The following is a 23,699-nucleotide window of genomic DNA, read 5'->3' on the forward strand; positions in this document are numbered from 1 at the left end:
CAGCAACGTGGTGTTAAGGGGGGGTGGAGAAACGCCACCTTCACATTATCACACCAATCCATGAAGGAGTGTTGTCCACCAGCAGCAGTGATTTGTTGTCCAGGTTATGGAGCTGATTATACTCGGTGACAAAAGGGGAAAAGTGTCCAAAGATGTAGTCATGGTTTATGGCCGTCATCACCCACACCTTTGGTTGGACTGCCAGATGACAGGAAGCTACCCCTTCACACAACCCTTTAGGGCACATGGGTTCTCCAAGCTGTAAACTAGGAGGGGCTTTAGCTTGATTTCACCCTCGGCATTGACTTCCAGCAGAAGAGTCAAATGGTCCTTCACCGCCTTAAAACCCAATGCTTTCTTCTCCTTTGCAATGTAGGTTCATGAAGGTATGTTCTTCCAGAAAAGGCCCATTTCGTCGATAATGAAGACTTGCTGTGGCATGAAGCCTCCATCCTCAATCATCTCTTTCAGGAGAGCAGGAAGATCTTCCATGGCTTGCACTTCAGCAGTAGCAGCCTCCCCTGACATCCTTATGCTGTGCAAGCTGACTCATTTAACAGAAGCGGTCAAACCATCCACGGTGCCACTTCCTCTCGAATATCACGCCACAGCGATAGGGCCTTGTCCTGGATAAGGCTTGCAATAATAGCATGCTATGCTGGATTTGGTCATCAATCCACACATGCAGCATCCTCTCCAGTACAGTAGTCGTATATCTTGTTTATTTACAATATACAGTCAGTCCCCGACTTACGACGGGGGTTAGGGACCAACTACCATGTCGTAAGTCGAAAATGAGAAAATAATACATAGAAAATCTAAAATGGGTGTCTCTTTTTCTTCTCAGCACCACGAGAACTCTCACTTTTACACTTGCCAGCCATTTTAAAGGAAATTACAAACAAAAATTTTGTCACTACACAGAGCGATCACTAACATCGGGACTCGAAAATACGCAATTTGAAAAAATTTCTGTACGACTGCGGTGGTCATATGTCCGGGTGGTCGTAAGTCAAGTAGGTCGTGAGTCAAGGAGTACCTGTACTGCAAGTTTATAGTGGTGTTTGCATAGATAAATACAGCTCTGTGTCTGTCCGACTGCAATTAAGTCGCTCCATGGGTAGTTAAGACTTTCGGAAAACTTTCACCAGCACCCAGAAAAATTTGGGGGATGAAAAAATTCATCTCAATACTCGTAATCGCTCTGCACCAATTATTCCAGTTAACGGGGCGATTACTGTGCTTATTATCCAAGTTGAAATAGGCAAATATTTATGAATCTGTGAAATAGGAAACTGTTTATAATCATTAACAGTGTATGTTATGCTTATTTTCTTAACTCTTAATTTCAGGTAGATAATGTTTACTGTATACTAATAATTGTCTTAATTTTTTTTATTTAATTACATGCACTGTGTGGCTAGTGTGTGGAAGTCCTCTATGGTGGAGCACTGTTGCTAGGGATGCTGCTGTGTTGCTAAGGCGTGCACAAGAGGCAACTGCGACACAGTTTGAACACTAACTTGTATAATTTTTGCTCTTTATATGCTTTTGTTATTGATGTTTATATGCCTACAATTTTAAATTTTTATGTAACAATGTACAGTTTAAGCTACTTTTAGAGTTTATTGTACATTTTTACATATTAGGCCTGATGCTCCAAATTCCAAATGCCAAATAAAAGGTCCCATACTTGTACTCTGTACTACCAAATTTAATCTGAACATCACATAGGTATAATCACTGCAAAAGGCAAACACTCCTGTACATTTAGCCTCCTACACAGAGCCTTTCACCACATATATAAAAATTGCTCCTTACCTGAAGTAATGTCTCATACAAGAAGTTCCATAAAATGTCCAGGAGGTGTACCACTAAACTGGTTCCCAATCTCAAGGGAATGTCCTATCAGGAACATCTTGCATGACTTGACAATGCTAAGGTGATAAACTTGGTGGACATAATTTAAATATTTATGACAAAAAAAAAAAAATAGAAAACATAACCAATCATTTTCTCACACAGGGCAAACCAAGACCAGGAGACAATGTGCTCAGTCTCTAGAAGCCAAGACCTTAGTGATACTGTACAAAACACTCTTCACACCAGCTTTGGGATTCCTGAAACAACCTTCCATCCAGTGTCCCCGAGATATGCTAGGGACTGTCAGTTGGTTGAAAATGTTCAAAGGAGAGCCACCAGACTGGTGTCTGCACTTCGGTACCTCAGCTACCCTGAGAGATTGGAGCACCTGAACTTGCCTAGCTTATACTACAGATGGGCAAGGGGCGACCTAATTGAGGTGTATAAGCATCTCAAGGGGCACTACTCAGTCGAGTGTCCTTACTTGGAGCTGGCGAACGCTTGCCCCACAAGGGGTCACAGCTTAAGATTGAAGAAGCCGCAGGTCCAGAAAACTGTGAGGGCAAACTATTTTGGAGTGAGAGTTGTGAACTCTTGGAAGAATCTACCAGAAAGTGTTGTGACAGCACCGAGTGTGAGCTCTTTCAAGATCAGATTTGACCAGCACTGGAGTAGGTTCAGGTACATTCAGGAGCTGGTGCATGCCCAGTACTTGCCAACAGTGCATAACAGAGACATGACCGGTCGCCCAAGAGGCTAACAAGCCGATCAATTGGAGAAGAGGATAAAAGAAAAAGAAAAGTAAAAGAGACGTGACCGATCACCCAAGCAGCTAATGAGCTGATCAGTGGTGAAGAGGATAAAAGTAAAAAGTAAGTAAAAATATAAATCGAGGACTGCATAAAGCTTTCAGATATCTTCTAATGCACACATGAAGGGCGAACAAGAGGCAAGTAATATTATCTGCTCTGATAATTAAAATGATCAGGTGCATTTAACTGATAAATATCATTGGTAAATTTTTAGTTAAAAAAAGTCATTAACCCTTATATTACCGGCAACACATTCATATGCTTCAAGGCATTTCCAAGAAAACCAATAGTGTTCCCAGAAACTTGTTCATGGTAAACTGTACTGATCACCATAATGGTTTTACAGCCTTTTTCATTGTTTGTTTGGGTTAGCTGTCATGACCTGTTGGCAGCTCTCTTATCTAGAAGATTTTTTACCTGTTATTCTTATCAGTAATCCACCTTGCTGATCCTCCTTTCCATCTTTCTATGGATTAATGTCTTGATAACCTTTTCCAATCTTCCCAAAACATTACCAACACCCAGATTTCTAACTCTGAACCCAGCTATGTCAGGTTACTCCAGTCTGCTATCATGTAGTTTCCTTTGGTAAGCAATTATCTAGCAGGTAGATGATTCATGTATACAGGTAACAGGTTTACCTTTTACTATGAAAGGGAATAAGAAACAGAAGGTACAAGAACTTTAAATAATTATTGGATTCATAAATATATCTTATGGAAGAAGCAAATGAGAGGAGCCAAAGAAATAGAAAAAGAGAGCTGTGTACTTGTGCTGAAAAGTTATAGGAAAGATGCTGGTCTAAGAGGGTACAGGTACCACAAAAGATGGAGTCTGGGAGGTCAATGATCTTCATCTAATGTAATCCTGCTTCTCCAAGTAGGATCCCCTACATGGACATTCTAGAACACGTCAAAGAAATAAAAAGATAATTACTCATCATAAGTGAAGGATGCTAGAGCTACCACAAATTTACGAAGAAAAATCACTAATAACTGTATAAATTCCGTAACTTACTTGATCCATGAAATTGAAGTTGAACACTCTTGTAGTCAAACTTGCTGGCTCCGCACATGATACTGAAGTCATCATTGACAATAACATCAAGTGATTTGCCTGGATATGGTTCAGGTACTCCAGTTGTTTTGTTTTGTCCAGTATGTCGAAAAACAAATGTGCCACCTATGTCTAAGAGAAAAAAGACACTTCAATCCATTAATTTCAACTGACAAACATTTTACATAAAGTTTTATAATCTGGAGTGTTCATGTTCATTTATCTATTCATTCAATAACAACACAATAATAAAAGCAAAATTAAGCAACACTAATCTCTACTAGGTATGTACATTATGATGATCTCAGCATGAATACTAAAACCTTAAGAACTTTTAACTATTAATATAGCTAATAATTACTTAAGTCCTTACATACATAATAATACTGTTTCAGGAAAAAAATATTTCATGTCAAACATTGAAGACAATCTACTGGAAAAATGGTGTGATCTCTTTGACAATTTTGATTTGCCTTTTAATATTAACAAAGACATATGCTGCATAGTTCCTGTAAAAAAAAAAGTCTTGTAGAGCAGTTCAGAAACAAAATATCATGTCTAACATTTTTGAACAATAAAGCATCTTTTGAGGGCTAATATCGTGAACACTATTCTTCATGTCAGTAATTCCACATGCAAAACTGAATACACCCCCTGTATAAGAATGAATATTGGTATTCTATTGGTATTTAAGGAAAAGAGGTTATATGCCTTATCCAGTCTTTATGACAGGTTATACTATAAAATAGTAGTCAAGTGTAAACAGAACAATGAGATAAATATACTAACCACTCAATATAATGCTAACATTTTTACAACTATTTCCAAACTTGTTGCTCATGTCACAGTGTAAAATTCCAGACTCTTGAGGAGTGTAATCGCCTTTCACAATCTTGATGTTTCCAGGTGCATGAAGGATATCTTCCAAGTTTTCAGGCTGAAAAATTCAAGTAAAAATAAACATATCAGATTACAGTATGTGCTATACAGTAATGAACCTGAGTACCGGACTAAGTTAGCCACAGCAACGTCAATAATCAGATGGAAACTGTTATTCGGACATCCATATCAGCAGGGAGGCACAAGTGTACAAAACAGCGAGCATAAATGCAAACACATTCTGGCTTATTTAAGCTCATAGTAAAATAGTTCAACTAAACTTACAGGAGTACAGTATAATACTTATGATATACTTTTAACTGCATTTAGTTGTTTTTTATTTACAGTGCTAATAGATGTAGATAGAGTTCGAGATTCTTGAAGGTTTCAGACCCGCAAAGAAAATTTTTAAGTTCCCGAATCCCGACGTAATATGTTAATGGCATGGATGGCTTTGTACAGTGTGAGATAAAGTGGCTGATGTGGATATGTCCATGAAATCCCCTTCATTGTCATTGGTAAATTTCACAATGAGTAAAAACGAGTAGGTTCCAATCCTCTGTTATTCTGTATTTTACGTATGCCAAAGATTAGCAAAAAAATTTGTAATAAACAATGAAAATACTGTAATACATAGCACATATTTTATGTACCAAAATAGCTCCTTCTGCCTTTGAAACCAAAAGTGGAGAGTTCAGCCACCCAGCTGACTTGAGAGACATATGGCTGCTACGCCGTGTATGTTATGATGTCACACTGGGGAGCGTGATGCATCCATACATATGTTCACCTCCTATATCATTTTACTTTTCTTTTTTATTGTTTAATATTATATTTTCTTTATTTCTAAGTCACATAAGAGTACTGAAATATTTTTTCAACAACGTACTTTTACAGTTTTATTACATGAATCAGTGGCAACATGCATAGCCATCACAAGGCCACAGCTGCTTGGTGAGTTGGCGGTGTGTGTAATGTAGTGAAGATTATGCGGATGTGTGTGGGACCCACTTTCAGTGGAGATAAAGTGGATCAGACTTACAATATGCTTTCAAAATAAAGAACTGTATTCAGTTCCAAATGTCTGCATTATCTTAGGAACAGAGCGCTTATTGTCAACCATGGTTAGCACTTCATGGTAAAGCGCTTTCTTCTCTTTGGGGCCTTACCCGAACGTACTTGCTTGGGCATTGTTCTCACAGTGTGTGCTATTTATATGTCATGAGAACAGGTATGTCTGCACTGAGTTATAGCCGTACGTAGACTGAGTACAGTGCAGCCGTGTTGTTTTAAAGGTGGATGGGACCACATGGTCCAAGCTAAAGCGCTTCACAGCATTAACACTGATCTGCAAGATACCTAATATACAGGGTAGTATATATATATATATATATTTTTTTTTTAATAATTTTTCCAAGATTCATGTCATTATTTGGATGTGTCATTACTTAGGTGGTGTGGTACTCAGTTTTTTTACTCTATACATATATCATTTTAATTACTACTAAAAGCCATTTTCCACCATGAGGCAACATGGCCAGTGACAAGCAACCCAGATTTTCCCTCAATCAGTATATGCAACACACTGTTTAAGAAGAGGGCAAGTAGGCTTATCACATATGAGACTGGTGGTACAAACCCAAATTGACTACACACCAGTCAGAAAATCAGGAAGAAATCTTGTTAGGGATATAAGGTAATAGTAGGGGATGAATGTGCCCTGCAGCACAGATTGTAGGTTTTATGATAGATTTTTTTCTTTAAGTAACTATAACTGCACTTAAAGAGATGACAGACAGTAGATACAATAATAGAGACATAAATACAGAAAATCTAAATCATTACAATACCTTGATATCCATAAAACTTTCAGTGCAATTTTGGGTTCCATTAGGACACGGTCTAAAAGTCCAGTTGGCCTTGGGCAGTGGAAAACCTCGAGCTTCACATTCGAGTGACAGGGTGTCTCCAGGTGTAACAAAAGATGGTACACCCCTCAATGTAGTGACAGGTCGACCTGCAAGTTTAGATTGGATAAATATACTTATAGAGAATTTCATTTTTCTTAACATGAAACTGCCGAGATATATAATCAACGCATTGCATTTGAGTAAGATGGAATTGTTTTTAAGATAAGAATGATGGACTGATTACGAAAGATTAGGAGAGTCGTCATCCTCATCACCATATTTAAGGTAAATTTATAAACTGGGACAAAATAAAAGTAGAAAAGTAATAGGAGAGTCAAGTACTACACACAGTTAATGGTTGCCCCTCCTGTAACGAGGATGGCCGGCCCAAGGACCACCCAGATGTGAATTTGTTTAAGGTGTAGAAGCTGTCGCCAATACAACAACCACACCCTAAGTTAACAAGTTGAGTGACTCAGTGTCAAGGAATAGTCCGAGAAGACCGGACAACTCGCCAACTGCACTCCGGAACACGATCCACATATCGATTAACATCCAGGTCCCCAATTACTGCTGGATAGACAGAGGCAAATGGCATAAAAAAACTTGCCCATAGTTTCACCCTGCCCAGGGATCGAACCCGGGTCCGCTCGCTTTTTTATTTCCTTCTTTCGATGGCAGTCAAAAACAGGTGACCAAGAGACACTAATAATAAGAAGATAATGGTACAGTCAGTTCTGCTATAACGCGATAGTTGTGTTCTTGTAAAACATCGTGTTATAGAAATTCGTGTAATAGAAATAACAGGGCTTATGGAGAAAATAGGGTTAGGTGCAGATTACTACTCGAAATCGAAAAAAATTTAGTAGTTAGCCTAACACAAAGGATAGCACAGTCTAAATAAATGTTACATTCATATCTAATAATGAAATCATGCAGTAAATGTAACGCTTTACCTTGGAAAAATATGAATATAACTTGATGGGGGAGAAGGGTGATTTTGAGGTTGATAACATCGAGCTTCTCTTCAAGGGTTATAGCCTTTCATTTACGATCATCACCAGGAATGCGATCACCAGAGCGCTTCTTGGAGATATTCTTCTTTACCATATTCACAGTTAATACCACAAAATTGGAGAAATAGTGAGCAAAAATCGCGTTACAGCAAACAAGCATTCGCGTTATACAAATATCGTTCCTCTATTCATAAATCGCATTAGAGCCAATTCGTGTTGTCAAAACACGCGTTATAGCAGAACTCACTGTAATCTGCATACAGTACAGGTTTCCCTCATTTTACGAACAATCAATACAAAAAATCATTCGTATGACTTTTCCTATCTTATACCTCTTTCTCACTATACGAAAGCTTTTCTCACTTATATGAATATGGTCCCTAGAGGTAATGTACGAAATTTATGTTCAATAAGTTCTTTCAATGTGTTAGGATCTAAATTACAGAAGATAGGTAATAAATTACAGTTCAGTAATTCCTCAACATTTGTGGGTTTAACTTACACGAATTTGATTATTCACAGATAAATTCATTGTATACCCGCTCATCATTTCATCAGTTATAGTATCTAAATGATTTGGGATATATCCAGCCATAGGAACTGCAGTTCATTACCTATTGTGCTGTTTGGTGTAATTTGTTTCTGTTTTTTTTATTTTTGGTACAAAACAAAGAAATAATGAAGTGGCTTCATTCAAAGGCAAATTTCATCTTTGACTTCGACCTTTTATGATAAATATTTAAAAATATTTAACATCTTCTCTGAAGTGCTTATGCCTTGAAATCATTTACATTTTGATAGTCCAGATATTTAACATTATTTTTGAGAATAACAGATCTGCTTTCCAATTGGGAACACATTTAGTCTGAATAAATGGACAGCTACACAAACATTTTCTATGAACCAATCAGCTATTTGTAGCTATTAACATGGGGCATGGCTTACGGCCCAGGTTAGCATGGAAGTACAGCTACTTCTCGACTTACGACATACTCGACCTACGACCACCCGCACATACGACCTGCCTCAGTCGGTACGACCACCCGCGCATACGACCGCCGTAGTCGGTACCAAAAAGTTTTCAAATGACGCGCGTATTTTCTAGACCGAAACGTTTCCTTCCCGTATGAGAGCGTCGCGTTGGCTGGGTCGCCTCGTGGCTACAGCACCCACGCCGTAGATCGCTTAGTTGGTGTTTGGCTGTCGTTGTTATCGATAGTGATCGCACTGTGTACTGACAATATTTTCGTATCTAATTCACTTTAGTATGACTGGCAAGCGTAGAAGTGAGAGTGCTGGTGGTGCTCAGAAGAAAAGGAGACAGTCAAATACTTTTGAGACGAAAAGTAAGATAATAAGCAGTATGAAAATGGAAAAACAGTAGCAACCATTTCACACGACCTAGGCTTCTCGCACTCGACCATATCTACTATTTTGAAGGACAAGGAACGTATTCATGAGGTAGGTGAAAGGATCAGCATCTATAAAGGGAACTATAATAACGAAGAAAAGACAAGGTCCTATTCATGAGATGGAAAAATTACTTGTGATATGGACGGAAGACCAGATACAAAAGCGTGTACCCTTAAGCCTTATAACCCTACAGGCTAAGGCAAGAAGCCTTTTCGAAAGCCTGAAGGAGCAGGCAGGAGATGAGTGCTACCAAACCTTCACAGCAAGCATGGGTGGTTCCAAAGGTTTAAGAACCACTACAGTTTGCATAGTGTAAAGGTGAGTGGAGAGGCAGCAAGTGCTGATGTGGGTGCTGCCGAAGCTTTTAAGGAGGAGCTAGATCATGTCATCGTGGAGGGAAATTATTTGCCTGAGCAAATATTTAATGTGGATGAAACTGGCTTATTATGGAAGACCGTCTGAACGGACATAGTACATCCACAAAGAGGCAAAAACAATGCCGGGTTCAAGGCATTCAAGGACCAAATCACACTTCTGTTGGGGGGAATGTAGCTGGTTTCAAGATAAAGCCCTTCATGATATATCATTCAAAGAACCTAAGGGCTTTTAAACATGTCAGCAAGCACACACTGCCTGTGTTTTATCGCAGTAACAAGAAAGCATGGATGACCCTAGTACTGTTTGAGGATTGGTTCATGACTTGTTTCATTCTACGAGCCAAGGAGTATTGTCTGCATTCAAGATTTTGTTAATTTTGGATAATGCTCCGGGACACCCACCACACCTGGACGACCTGCACCCTGATGTTAAGGTGGTCTACATTCCACCTAACACTACCTCCATCATCCAACCCATGGGTCAAGGTGCTATTGCTGCTTTTAAAGCGAATTATTTACGTACGACCTTCGCTCAGGCTGTTGCTGCTGCTGAAGGAGAGAAAACACTCAGAGAGTTTTGGAAGGATTACAACATTTTGAAATGTATAAAGAACATTAGTGCAGCATGGGATAAGGTTACAGGTCAGGGCATGAATGGAATATGGAAGAAAGTCCTGAAAAGATATGTGAACAGTTTCAAAGGATTTAACGAAGATGAAGTAATTTCTGAGATTAGTAACAAGATAGTGGAGTTGGGTAAACAGCTTGAGTTAGAAATTGATAATGAAGATGTTGAGCAGTTGGTTGAAAGTGTAGCAGAAGAGTTAAGTAACGAGGATCTTATTGAACTGGAAGCACAGAAAAATGCAGAGGAAGAAGAAAGTCAAACTGTAGAAAAAGAACCTGCACCCCCAAAAAAATTTCAGTGAAGCAAATGGCAGAGGCATTGTTACAATTCATAAGGGGATGCAAATATTTGATGGAATGGATCAAAATGTTGAGCGTTTTGCCAAAGTTGACAGAATGGTCCAAGATGCACTTGCTTGCTACAGGGTGATTTATATGAAAAGAAAAAGCAAACTGTGCAGTCTAAATTGGACATATATTTTAAGAAGTCCCCCATTGTTGTCTCCTCACACCCCACCAGTGCTGCCTCTTCACTCCCTAAAGATGATCCAATACCTTCAACAAGCAAGTTTCCCCTGTATATTAACCTGTCTGAAGAAAGCGACATTGATGACCTACCCAGCCCTGTCTCCTCCTCTCCTTCATCCAGTTAATGTAGTCTCCATGTATATAATAAGAAAATTATGGGGGCCCCGTGTGCATTCAGCTGACTACATTAAAGGTAAATGCACAGTAACACTGTATCCATTCTTCATTATTGATTACCTTTACTGTATTGTATTTCATTTTAGATTTTCTATGTGTTATTTTTTGCATTTTCGACTTACGACCTGGATTTGGGTTCCTAACCCCGTCGTAAGTCAGGGAGCAGCTGTAGTTTCCATTTTCTTGTATTATCACTTACACTTGTCACCAGTAAAGTATACTTGTCACCTACATCACATCTACCATTACACAAGATTGCCTCTCTGATAAGGCACAAAGAAGTCGTGTAGTGGAATGTGTCTCTCACAGGCTACACACAACTCATAGATTATCCATATAAGAAACTTTAATTAATTCAACTCACTCTCAATTTCAATGTCAACTGTGGCAGATTTTTTAGCACTGCCATCCCTTGTTGTTGCCTGCAAAATATATTTCCCAAAGTCCTTGGCTGTGGTATTCCATATTTTTAGCCATGAAACAGCATCAGCTGCATTATGCTCTGTAGTAATCTGTTGGGAAGTAAATATGGACGCTATTAACCATATATGAATATAATTATTTCAGTTTTAAAGCCATCATTACTTTCACAACTCAATGAGATTTATCAGAAAAAATAGGAACATTGTAAATTTAAAAATTATATGATTTATATATAGTACAGCATATAATATTTCTTTTTTGCTTTCAACTTACCCTGTTTGTCTCAATGAGCTCTTTCCCTTCCCTGTCTCGGTAAACAATCTCTGGGTCAGAAGGAAAGGAAAAGATGGTAGCCTTCCATTTCAAGTACTCCCCCTCCGAAATTTTGATTTTCGAAATAGTTGAAATGTTGATGTATGGTGTTAATGATTCTGAAAATCAGAAAAAAATCGTGTCATACATCATATATAAAAATTTCAATTACAGTGATCCCTTGTTAACCAAGGGATCACTGTAATCCTATAAAAGTTGTGGAAAAATCATTACAATAATCTAATGTGGCTTAGAAATAAAGATAATATAATATAAAACTATAAAATGAGATCTATGAAAAGCATGAATGTTTGTGTGGAAAGTGAAAGTGTTTGGAGTGGCTGACTCACCACTCCAGCCGCATCCCATGATGTCACATACAGCACAGTAGACACACACATTGTGTCACATTTCATAATCATTTCTGGAGCATTAATACTATAAAAGTTGCAGAAAAATCATTAAAATACTCTAATGTGGCTTACAAATAAAGTTAATATAATAAAAAAACTAGTGCACCATATCTTCTACAGAATGCATACCTGGTAATAGGGAATATTTTCCACATAAAATGAATTATGGATAGAAATAGGGTTGCCGCATAAATGCGAATTCACATATAGTGAATGCGCATAAAGCGAGGGTCCAGTGTAAAGAACCTAACAATGTATATGCTTACTGTATAATTCACTGTCTTTTGCTAAGTGCAGCTCATTAAATTGCATTTCCATCACAGTATACATGTAGATATATTGCATAAACAAAGGTTAATTATTCTACAGATATGAAATTTATGGCAGTTTGTAGAATGTAATCCCATTAATATTCTGGAATTAGTTTGTTCTGTACAGTACTGAATACAAAAAAAATACTAGTGAAGGGAGTTCAGGTTAACTAAGTTAAGTTAACAAGGTCAGGTGGGAGTGAGATTACATAATCCTGAGGTAGGGGAGAAAAGGTTATCAGAAATCACCAGTCTCTATCAACAAAGATCCTGAGATAAGACTACGGTATTGTGTCCACAGCTGATGTTGGTACAGTAGTTTACTGTCTAGCCAATTTCAAAGTTCCATCGTACCCATAACAGATGTGTCCACTTGCTATGGGTGATGCGGCAAAGAGTGATGGGATTTCACAAGCAATATGTATTTTCCATTAAGTTTAACATTATTACATTAACTACTGTATTTTTTAAATACAGTCAACAAGAAATGTTTTCACCTCTGGGTCCAACAGGTTTCGAAATGAGCACCACGACTGCTGTTGTTTCGGTAGGATTGGTATACAGCTCCTCCTGACTTACGACCTACTCGACTTACGACCACCCGGACATACGACCGCCTCAGTCGTACCAAAATTTTGTCAAATTACGTATTTTCGAGTCCCAACGTCAGTGATTGCGCTGTGTACTGACAAAAAAAATTTTTTGTAATTCACTTTAAAATGGCTGGCAAGCTTAAAAGTGAGAGTTTTGTGGTGCTGAGAAGAAAAAGACACCCATTTAAGATTTTCTATGTATTATTTAATCATTTTTCGACTTACAACCATTTCGACTTACGACCTGGATTTGGGTCCCTAACCCCCTCGTAAGTCAGGAGGAGCTGTATATTGATTGTGAGATTATGATATTTCTAAGTACAGCGCTTCTTATTTTAAATATAACAAATACATAAGATGAAATAAATTAACTTTTTGAATAACAAAAACAGAATTTACAATACTGTTTCACTCACAATAGAAATTACTTCCACCTCTGGGGATCAGTTGCTATATTGGGATATAATGTATAATGAGAGTCATCATTAAAAATACTGTACAATGTTGCCATGAGAACAACTACTATTTTTTTTTTATGGGATTAGCCCACCAGGGCACAGGTCAATGACCCACATCAGAGCCTGGGGGCAAAAATACAATAGTAATAATAATAATGATAATAATAATAATAATAATAATAATAATAATAATAATAATATAAATATAAATAATAATAATAATAATAATAATAATAATAATAATAATAATAATAATAATAATAATAAGTACAGTATAATAATAATAAAAGACCATGAATAAATAAATAAAATAAAATTTAAAATTAAATGTGAGAAATGATATACTCTATGTATGTTGTGTTGTCAATAGTAAGAGAAACCACTGAAACACTGCAATTGTGTGTAAATGAGGGAGAAAGTCAGATCAGCAACCTGGGACTTGGTCACAATTTTTTGTGGTGCTATATGCCCTTGGTTGAAGAACTGGTGGCATCCATGCCTCAGAGGCTACATAGTAGTGTCATCAAAGCAGGGGATCCCTACACTACATATTGATGGATATAATTGTGTTTTTTTCTTATTAATAATTACCAAACTAACCATGAAACACATGAATCTCAAGCTATAGCATTGGCTTCTTTGCATTTTAGTTTCACAGAAGTTATAAAAAATTGGTCATGAAAACCAATACATGTACTGTAAAAATCATCAAACATTAATAAATGTAAAACTAACATTTACTCTTCTTTTTATGTCCACAGGATGAGTGAAGTAAGGACATGACAGTCTGGCTAACAACAGTAAATTTGAAGACTGAATTACAATACCCCCAAGTGATCAGTGGGATTCAAGCAATTGTGCTGTCGAATCAAGACTTCACCCTGAATGCCCTCACTAGTCCTACAGACAACAACTGGACTTGTATACTCAGGGATTTGACTGGGTGGATATTGTCCTTAACCAATAAGAACTAGACACCTTTTAGCAAAGGTTGTATCAGCTTGTGTGGAACCTGGCAATGGTTCACCTCAATGGCTTCTTATAAGGTTCTGTAGGTCATAAAATTATATAAAGATTTACCTTTCACTTCAACAATCATGGATACTTGATTAGGTCTTGAGTCTTCTGCAGACACTTGACAAATGTACTCTCCGGAATCATCAGTGGTAGCATTGAGGACATGTAAGGTGCTTAACCTGTACTCATTCATACGCTTCACTTTTGAGTGTTCGATCTGGTGATCCTGTAAATTTACAATACAAGACTTGAATATTATTCACTTAAAGAACAGAAAGAGTGATTGGAAAGTTCGAGCATATTGTCTCCCAAAACATTGAACACAAATAATATTTTGGACAAACTGTACAATATCCTGGAGAAAGAATAAGAATAAATAGAAAACTGCTTAATGAAGACTCTGATGCTTTCTTCAACAAAGCTAATAAAGTTAGTATTCCTTACACAGATAAATGAGAGCAACAAGAAACTAAATACTTCATAAACTGCAAAACTCAATGGTCAATGGGCATCACAACACAATACATAGAAGAAACACCAAGCACCAAGTAAGATGATGCATACAACTAGCATCAGTTTCACTGATATTGTGTATTTAGTGGTCTTGTGTATTTACTGGTAAAACCTATATTTGTTTATTGATATGGGTTCTAGGCATCCTGCTAACTTCTTTTCTAGCATTTGTCCATCTAAGAAATGCAAGATGATACTAACATTGGAAATCGTTAGATATTTTGAAATGTGTTGGTGCAGGTGAAGGAGCATCAGCAAAAAAAAAAAAAGGATAGGCAAGTAATTAATCTATGATTACCGTAGTTCAGAGAGTTGTGACTGTCTTGCCAGCTAAGAGGGCACTTGGAAATCCTACATATAATGTACATTTCCAACTCTAAAAATGAGCTGGTCACCCAGTCATAAAATACTTGTTTCAAATTATCCTGATGGCAACCAGAATACCATGTCATTGCATAGAAAATAGAAATACAACTGTCTGAATGTCATGAAATAGTGGTAGAAATGGGGCTGGGGTGGTGGAGTATATATTGAGGAATGCATCCCTATTTTTTACATTTAAATACATACTACAGTACTTGTTTGTTTTATGCAATTTTTTTCCTAAAATGCAACCATCATTTACAACAACAAATCCCTGAGAATAAAGTAAAAGTAGGTCCCTGGGCATGACTGCCCATAAAGGGCAGTGTGGATACAGCACACTGTATACCAAGCCTTCGGTACACACGGAGGCAGCATGGCCGGTATTGCAGTCAACCACATTCACTTCTCTAAGTTGTAAACTTAAGTAACCAAGTTCACCCAACCCCTCATACAATATGGAAAAATAGTCACAAATGCCACTTACATCATAAAATAGAATATACAGTACTTATAAATAAAAGACTACAGAAAACCTCCTATGCCAAAAAATGAGAATACAGTAAAAATGAAAATGTCAATGTCCTAAATTGGGTTAGTGTATATACTGTAGTTGTTTACCAGCACATTACACAGATTCAAAGGGACAAGCATTAAGAAGGCCACTTTTGACATAAGCTCTGCCAGGGGTTGTTCTGGTTGGACAATTTTACAGGTCATTTGATATGATCTTTAAACCACTAAGACTTTTCTATACTCACAGTATTTGGATTTGGAAGTGTCCAGTGAAATGCAACGCTGCGGCTCAGTATCAGAGAGCAAGTGAGCTTGAAACCTTGTCCTTTAACAAAATGTTGATTTGGCGCTTTCTCAAATGCTGGTTTTGGTAGAGTAACTGAAGCAGCTGTAAAAATGTTTTTTTTTAATTAAAACAGTATATACAAAACAATAAAAGAGTACATTGTATCTAAAACTGATTACAAAAAAGAGAAATGTTATATAAGAAACTTTCACTACTTTACACAACTTATCTAGATTTTTTTTAATGGTTGATGCCCTTCATTAAATGTTTGATGAATTTTAGTCATGAATCCTGGTCTCAAGTCCCTCGTAAGAAATCATAGACTGGGACTAAATCATGAATTAGTTATACTTCTTTGTTAAAACCAAGTCCATAAAGAAATCTGTAAAAACCACCAACAGTTCACTATTTAATGTAGAATGCAATGAGATGTGGATGACATGCAAACAGACAAGCAAGTCAACTTTTATCTGGGTCAACTATAGTGCGATTTTCAAGTGAAAAACTCTTCAGTTGGCTCCCTGGTAGCTGAATCTTCCTTGCCCGAATTGGGACACAAAGGTAAGTGCTGTGCCTTTATTTCTGGCATTTGTGAAGGCAAAGACTAATCTCTGCAGTTCTCAGCATTTGTAATATTATGCGAAGCTTTAACATTTATTTATATCCCACCCACTTTCTCAGGCAACTTGCTTTATCAGACAAGAAGCAGTGTTTCCAATGTGGTATGGTGCTGGATGGGATTTTCATGTTCAGAATGGAAAAGAACTGTACTGAAATATGCTTTGAAAACCACCTCAGAAAGGTGTTTCAAAGTAATCTGGAGGAATTTTTATTCCCCTCATTCTTCCTCTGAGACAGAGATGTTCAGAGGCAAAGGATAAGCATCATGTTCTTTGAAGACAATGAGTCAACATTCTGTACATGTTAACTGGGTTCCTGGAAATCACTTCCACTAAGAAGTTTCTGATACTGTTTAAGACAATATAGAAGCTTCCTAATTCACTGACACTGTATTTTGCAGGGATGCTATATGTCCACGAAAATGTTCTGTTGTGGAAGGTGATACTATCTGAGTGATTATTTTTTAAATGAATTCTTTCTCCAAGTGTTGAGTCAACCATAATTAAATAAATAATCATCAAATTCCATATCCTGCTTCATGTATTCCTCAAAAGAGCTCAGATGAGGTTGATACCTGTTACACAAGACTGGAATCACTGGTATCAGATTTACCTTTTCACACTTATAGAAAATTGGAAGCATAGTACACAGGTAAACCAAGATGACCAACACATATGCGGTCTGCAAAAAAGTCAATATAACAAATTCAAGAGGTTACGGACCAGCCACCCCCCAAAAACTCCCATCTACCATTGATATATCTCTGTCATTCAAACTGTCAAATAAGTAAAAAAAGAGGACTTAGTATAGAGCAAGCATAATAAGCTTAATTAAAGAATGTAAGCATAAATTGTGTCTGTTATTCACCAGCGTTGAAGGGCTGAGTTGCCATTCCTCCCCTCAGCCAGCCCCTCTGGGTGAAGGGCTGGCTGATGCTTTGACCGCTGTTTCTTCCATTAAGAGTTTTAAAAGATATTCCCACATATTTCTAAAACAATTACGGGCTAGTGGAAATTTCTGTGGCTAACGGAAAACTCTTAGATGCAGCAGGCCTGCCAACACATGCACGTCCTCACTATATTGATGTCCCATGCTCATAAACCTGTTCTATATGGTTACTGGAGAAATACAGCTGTATGTGGACATAATAAATGGCTTCTCTCATAATTATTTTTTTGATAGGTTATTATGTTGTGGGAGGGAGGAGGGAGAGAAGATAAAGTGCGATGTCACCTTCTATACAACGTATCCTTTTATTCTCAAGTGAAAATACAAAGAATATTTATATATTTTTTTCTGTTATTGAAGATTTTATATCAGTAACGATGAATCGTACGCCATAAGAGGCTGATCATGGTAGAATATAATAATAATCAATCAATAATATTCAGGTCAAAAGCTGACCTTGACGGCGGGAAGGGAAGAGTGGTCATGGAAGAGATTACCTTCTGATACAGCTTCACCTTTTACTTTTAATTCATATCACAAATTAATATTATCATATTTTTATATATTTAAAATATTATATTATTTGTGAAGAAATATACACCATAAGAGGCTGAACATAAATAGCAATAAACTGGCAAATGCGGCATAGCCAGTCCCCCCCTCACCCCCCCCCCCTTTATGGAGGGAGGGGATGAGTGATCAGGGTAGAGGGTTTAACTTATGATTCAACATGTCTTTTATTTTGAAGTTAAATTATATACTGTATTTTATCTTGTTCTATTATTTAATAATGTATGTTATATTATTTATGATGAAACATTCACCATAGTATAGTAGGCTTCTTATACGAGAATACTGTATAATAATGAATAAATACAAATGGAAACTTGCGATAGTCAGGTCAGGTCAGATTAACCAGTCAACAGGCAATGTGTCCGAGGTCACTGGGTCTAGTGCTGGCCTGGGCAGACGCCCTTGTTCGCCTGCCTGTAGTATAGTCAAGAAACTGAAAAGTTTCAAGATATTACTACAGTCATACCCCAATTTATGAGTGTTATGTTCTTGAAAAAAACTCTTGTAAATTGAAATTTTTTAAATCGATGTATGATGTTTGTTGTTCATGAACCGATTTCATGATTTTGGGATATGATATTGGGGTTTACTAGTCATTGGTGAACTGAACCCTATTTTTCTCATATGTTCTTTAATCCTCCGCACGACAATGTGCACAGACATCTCACAGCTGACTGGCAACGTGTTTTGAGGAGTTCTATTATTATTTATAATGGTAACTTTACATGATGATATTAGGTGCTCTTCACATTATTCATGTAATTCTTGGGTACAGAGTGATTAGGCAGTAAGTAGACTGTCGAGAACCCCTTGTAAACAATATTGAGAAAGTGAGAGCGAGTTGCCAGCCATCTGACAACCATGGGAACTGGCATAAAGGCCCAACAAGGTCATAAACCCAACATTTACATTCCTAATAAGCCAAATTTACACATCTTTTTGATTTTGCACATACAGGTAACTTATTATTTACGATGGGGTTAGGTTCCTGAAAACCCATCGCAGGTCAAAACATCATAGGGTTCAATGGGATAAGTTCCTGGCCAGTTGGACACCCACATGTATCATCGTAAAAATAAATCTAGAATATTACTAGCACAACAAAACAATTAATAACACTGTCACAAAAGCAAAGCCAAAGAACTTGTCACAAAATGTATAAACAATGATAGTTGCCGCCACTGCTCACATGTTGACAACAAGACAAAGCAGTTTACAGTCACAAAAAACATAGCAAAAATCACTTCACGATCACCAAAACAAAGTACGTACAATGTAAGGTAAAAAATAAATAAATAAATAAAAAGAAGGAAAAAGATAAGTAAAAACACCAATAATGCTCTTACAGCGACCATGGAAATATGTGACTCGGATACCCTTTCTCATCTCGCTGGGTACCTCTGAGCTGGACGATGGTCGAGTCACATTTCTTTGACATACCTGTACTATTCACTACATATTTTTTCTATTTTAAATTCATTTATAATCATTTATCATTTCACTGTTTATCAGCTTACTAGCTATTTGGGCAGTTAGTCTGTTCTTTGTCACAACCTCCATTGTCCAGTGTTAGTACAGGAGGAAACCAAAGTACCCGGAGAAAACCAATGATGTTTGGTATCTCACACTGGTTATACCCTTCTCAATTCTGTTCTAGGCCGGGGATTAAACCCATGACACAGTGGCGAGAGACACGCATGTTACCACTTTACCACTAACACCCCCTAAGTGGTGAACAAATGTTTCTAAAGATATCTTTTATTACTTGGTTGTGATGGGGATGCATAACTACAGTAATTCGTGTATTTGTCCAGTCTATGATATGCCTACAGGTGAAACCTGATTATTCATTCCAGGGTTCATGACTTGTCTTATTCATGGCTCATCCATAAAATGGGCTTTCAGGATCAATCACTCATTAATCTAGATTCTGTACCTTATACCAGCACCTGCAAAAGATTATAATATTATCCTCATCAATTACAATACAGTATAATACTACAATAGGTTAAAAGCTTCAAACTCGTCATTGTTAAAAATTTTTATATGAATCTCATCTTAGTTAATCTAGTCAAAATCACAAAAAAATATATATATACTAAAATCATTCACTGTTACCCTTTATACTGTATAGCACAGTACAGTACAGTACAGGTGCTCTTCTACTTATGAATGAGTTACGTTCCCGAGGCTTGTTTGTAAGTTCAATTGTTTGTAAGTCCAACTTTACTCTTGTAGAAACCAAACATATTGTAAAAAATGAAAAGATTATGGATATTTAGTACAGCTCTACCCTTTAATACAGCCTTAAACCTGGCCCACTCTTCTCCTCTTAGGTAATGTTTGTTCTATCTGGAATTTCTTCAAAATAATCCAGTCTCATCCACATTAAACACCTGTTCTGGCAGGTAAATCATAATGTTTGTATCTCTGAAAGTTTGTAAGTTAAACGTTCTTAAGTAGAGGAGCACCTGTATAAGCATCTAACATAAGAATATGGTAATTCACTAGTAAAGAATTATAATTAAGGGTGAGGGAAAATACATTATTTATTTTCCAAATATACGGTATTATCCAAAACCACTTACGGTCAACTTGAACAGCATAAGTGGCACTATCATATTTTGTCATACATGTGTAGGTGCCACTGTCAAGGATAACTAAGTTTCTGCGCACAAAGCCTATCTTCGGGTCCCAGTCAAAAATTGAGGACTTCTAGCAGGGGAAAAAAAAGTATAAGCAGCCATGGCATAAAAAGCACAGCAGTAATGAATACAAGAGTAAGGCTGATGAGAGGAACATAAATAATTTCTGCTCACAACAAAGATGAAACAAGGATAAGACATGAAAAGAATTAAATTATGCTATCATTTCCCTGTACAGTATCAATATATCACAAGGACACTGTAAGAGAAATTAAATATCTTTTCATCTATAAGAGATACCAGATAAATCTCCCATTCAAAACACTGGCAAGAAACTCCAACAATATATTCCTTAAGTTTGCAGAACAAAATCTTGTATGCAAACAAAATCAGAAATGTTGCTACAAGTTTGAGTATCTGGAAGTAGGAGCTTGGCTAAAGATTTTATCTTGAAATGTCGGTTTAACGGAAGAGTTGAATGAAACTTGTGATGCTGTTGATATTACACAGTGCATAATGAATGCCCAAAAGTTGCCATTACCATCCTCAAATGGTACATCACACTGGTTAATCTCGACAGAAAGTGTACTGTTTAAAATTTTATTACAACTCAAGATCCAATAATACAGTAGTACCATATTTGCTGTGCTTTGATTGGTCCACTTGTATCATGTTAGCTGCCAATCAACATTTTCATTCTCTCAAGATTCAAGATTTGACATCAATACATTTCCTGTACTCTCACTGTTCTACTTGTCTGCCTGGTTATGAATCATTGTTCACCTGACACTCATTGGAGATGTTACTGTAGTTGAGATACGGTAGTTTCACTACAGTAACCTCCATCCCATTTCAAAACAATGGGCACCAGGGAGTCAAGAAAATGTAAGTCATTGATTGGTGTGACTATAGCACATCGTCTATCCATTTAGGTTGAAACTACCACCAATTCAGTTGGACTTTGAGGTGAAAGCATAGGATTGACAGAGGGCCCCATCAAAGATGATGATTTCTGTATACAGTAAAGCTTCTTAATAATTTGAGCTTAGAGTAAATATTAGTGTATTTAACAATTTTACACTTATTTCAGCTCATTTGTTGTTTGGCATCATGTCTACCACTGTGCTGAGTCTAGCAAGCTTCAACATGCATCAACTGACCATGTGGTCTATAAGGGACAATGTTCTCAATGCCAGATCTTACTGGCTGAACCCACTATTTATACTAAACATAAAGTCATCCGTTATTGGGAATACCCAGTACAGTAAGTCCTCGCTTAACGTCCGGGTTACGCTCCTGAAAACGTGACGTTATACAAAACAACGTTAAGCGGATCAATTTTCCCTATAAGAAATAGATAAAATACGGGAGTTACGTTCCTGAGCCTCCCTTTGCCCCATGAAATACATTACATACGGTATACAGAAAATCATTGCCATTTCTATAGAAAACAGTGCATGCATATACTAAGTTGGTATTGGTACTCACCGATGGGCGGAGGTGGTAAAGCGAGTGTGCGGTGAGTACCGAAGCGGTGAAGGCGGATGGCGGGAGGGTGGCTATTCAGTGAGATCCGGCGGGTAGCTCCTCCTCCCTCTCAAAATGGTTTAAAACCTCCATTTTCGTAGCAAGGCTAATGGTCTTACATTGCTTCTTGACAACACTAGCATCAGTAGCACTTGATGGGTGCTTGGAAGCCATTTCGAATGGTTACAGAACAGTATTAAGAGCAAAAACACTTAAAACACTCATGAACACTGTGGAAGCCTAACAAAGACTGGCCGTGACGTTCCGTGGCCATACGAGAGAGGGTGATGCGCCATAAAAAGTAGTCCATGACGACGCAAAACGACGTTGTACCGAGTCACCAGGACGTTAAACGAATTTTTGATCTCTAAAGTTTAGAGACGTAGTACCAAAACAACATTAAGCGGGCCGACGTTAAGCGAGGACTTACTGTATTGAGAAGTCTGTTATTAAAGAGGGTTTCAGTATGTTTCAAATTAATGGAGGGTGATATTATGTTATTAGTCAGAGTTGCAAAGTAACTAAATAAATTTACTTTGAATACTGTACTCAAGTAACATTTTTGGGTACTGTATATACTTTTTAATAAGTACTAAAAATTTCTATTACTTTTACTTAAGAATGGTTTTCTAATACTTTTACTCCATTACAACTGAAAAAACAAAAATCGTTACTCATTACATGCCCCAAACAAAGAGCTTAATGTCTGTGGCAAACTTATATGTTTTTTTAATTAATTAATTAATTATTAACCACAGTAAACAAGTTGTGTGGGTGGAGCCATTAAGGATACAATGTGGATGTGGGGAGACACCACACGGTCACATACCTAGATGACCTGTGAGGTGACTTGATGTCAGGTCAGGTCAATAGTAATTACTTTTTACTATACTGTACAAAAATGCCTGAGTTAGCGACTCTCCCTGTGGTAGGAGGTCCCTGACAGTGGGACAGTCAAGGCAATACAGTAATATTAAAGGGTGTTAGCGTTGGGACAGTTACAGAAGTTACAGGAAGAGAAGTGTGGGTCATCCCCCACCTCAGATACATCCCAGATAGGTCTGTAACCTCACCTAATGCGAGCAGAGACAACATTATGTCTGCGGACCATAAGTCCACGTTGACGATATTTGTGTGGTTAAGTGTTGGATGGATATATTTTTAGCCCCTTCATTATCCCTGCGATGGATTGTAGGTTGAAGAGCAGCTGAACGTATTCTCTTTCAGTAGGTCCTGCTGGGCTTATATTTAGGCCTAAAAGATCCTGATTGGACAGTCATAATTTTGAGAATCAGTTATTGATTAATCTCAATAGAAAGATTTGCATAAACATGTGTAATGCTATGTCTTATTTTTATTTAACTATTTTTTTTCTGTGGATTTATTTTAATATTTGAGACAATAATTTAGTTGTTACTTTTTACTTTCAGTACTTGAGTACTCTTGGAAAGATACTGTTTTACCTCTACTTGAGTACATTGATCTTTGGATACTTATACTTCTACTTGAATAACATTTTGCC

The 23,699-nt window shown here is 37.2% G+C and overlaps 1 protein-coding gene across 7 annotated transcripts in view; it reads right to left on the minus strand.

Moving 5' to 3' along the window:
• Window positions 1-23,699, minus strand: part of LOC121868612 (vascular endothelial growth factor receptor 1-like) — a 119,944-nt gene that overhangs the window by 32,818 nt on the left and 63,427 nt on the right. For 6 of the 7 annotated variants that reach the window (XM_042369421.1, XM_042369419.1, XM_042369415.1 and 3 more), the window contains 7 exons: window positions 15,823-15,965; window positions 14,249-14,411; window positions 11,355-11,512; window positions 11,023-11,170; window positions 6,461-6,627; window positions 4,521-4,668; window positions 3,693-3,863 (listed from right to left, as the gene is read on the minus strand). In XM_042369421.1, the coding sequence (XP_042225355.1) occupies window positions 3,693-3,863; window positions 4,521-4,668; window positions 6,461-6,627; window positions 11,023-11,170; window positions 11,355-11,512; window positions 14,249-14,411; window positions 15,823-15,965 (1,098 nt within the window). Of the gene's footprint in view, window positions 1-3,692; window positions 3,864-4,520; window positions 4,669-6,460; window positions 6,628-11,022; window positions 11,171-11,354; window positions 11,513-14,248; window positions 14,412-15,822; window positions 15,966-20,593; window positions 20,721-23,699 lie in introns of all 7 variants that reach the window. The other variant, XM_042369422.1, reaches the window with a different exon arrangement.

The sequence above is a fragment of the Homarus americanus genome, unplaced genomic scaffold, assembly GCF_018991925.1.
Source record: "Homarus americanus isolate GMGI-L3 unplaced genomic scaffold, GMGI_Hamer_2.0 scaffold59495, whole genome shotgun sequence".
NCBI classification, from domain to species: Eukaryota; Metazoa; Arthropoda; class Malacostraca; order Decapoda; family Nephropidae; genus Homarus; species Homarus americanus.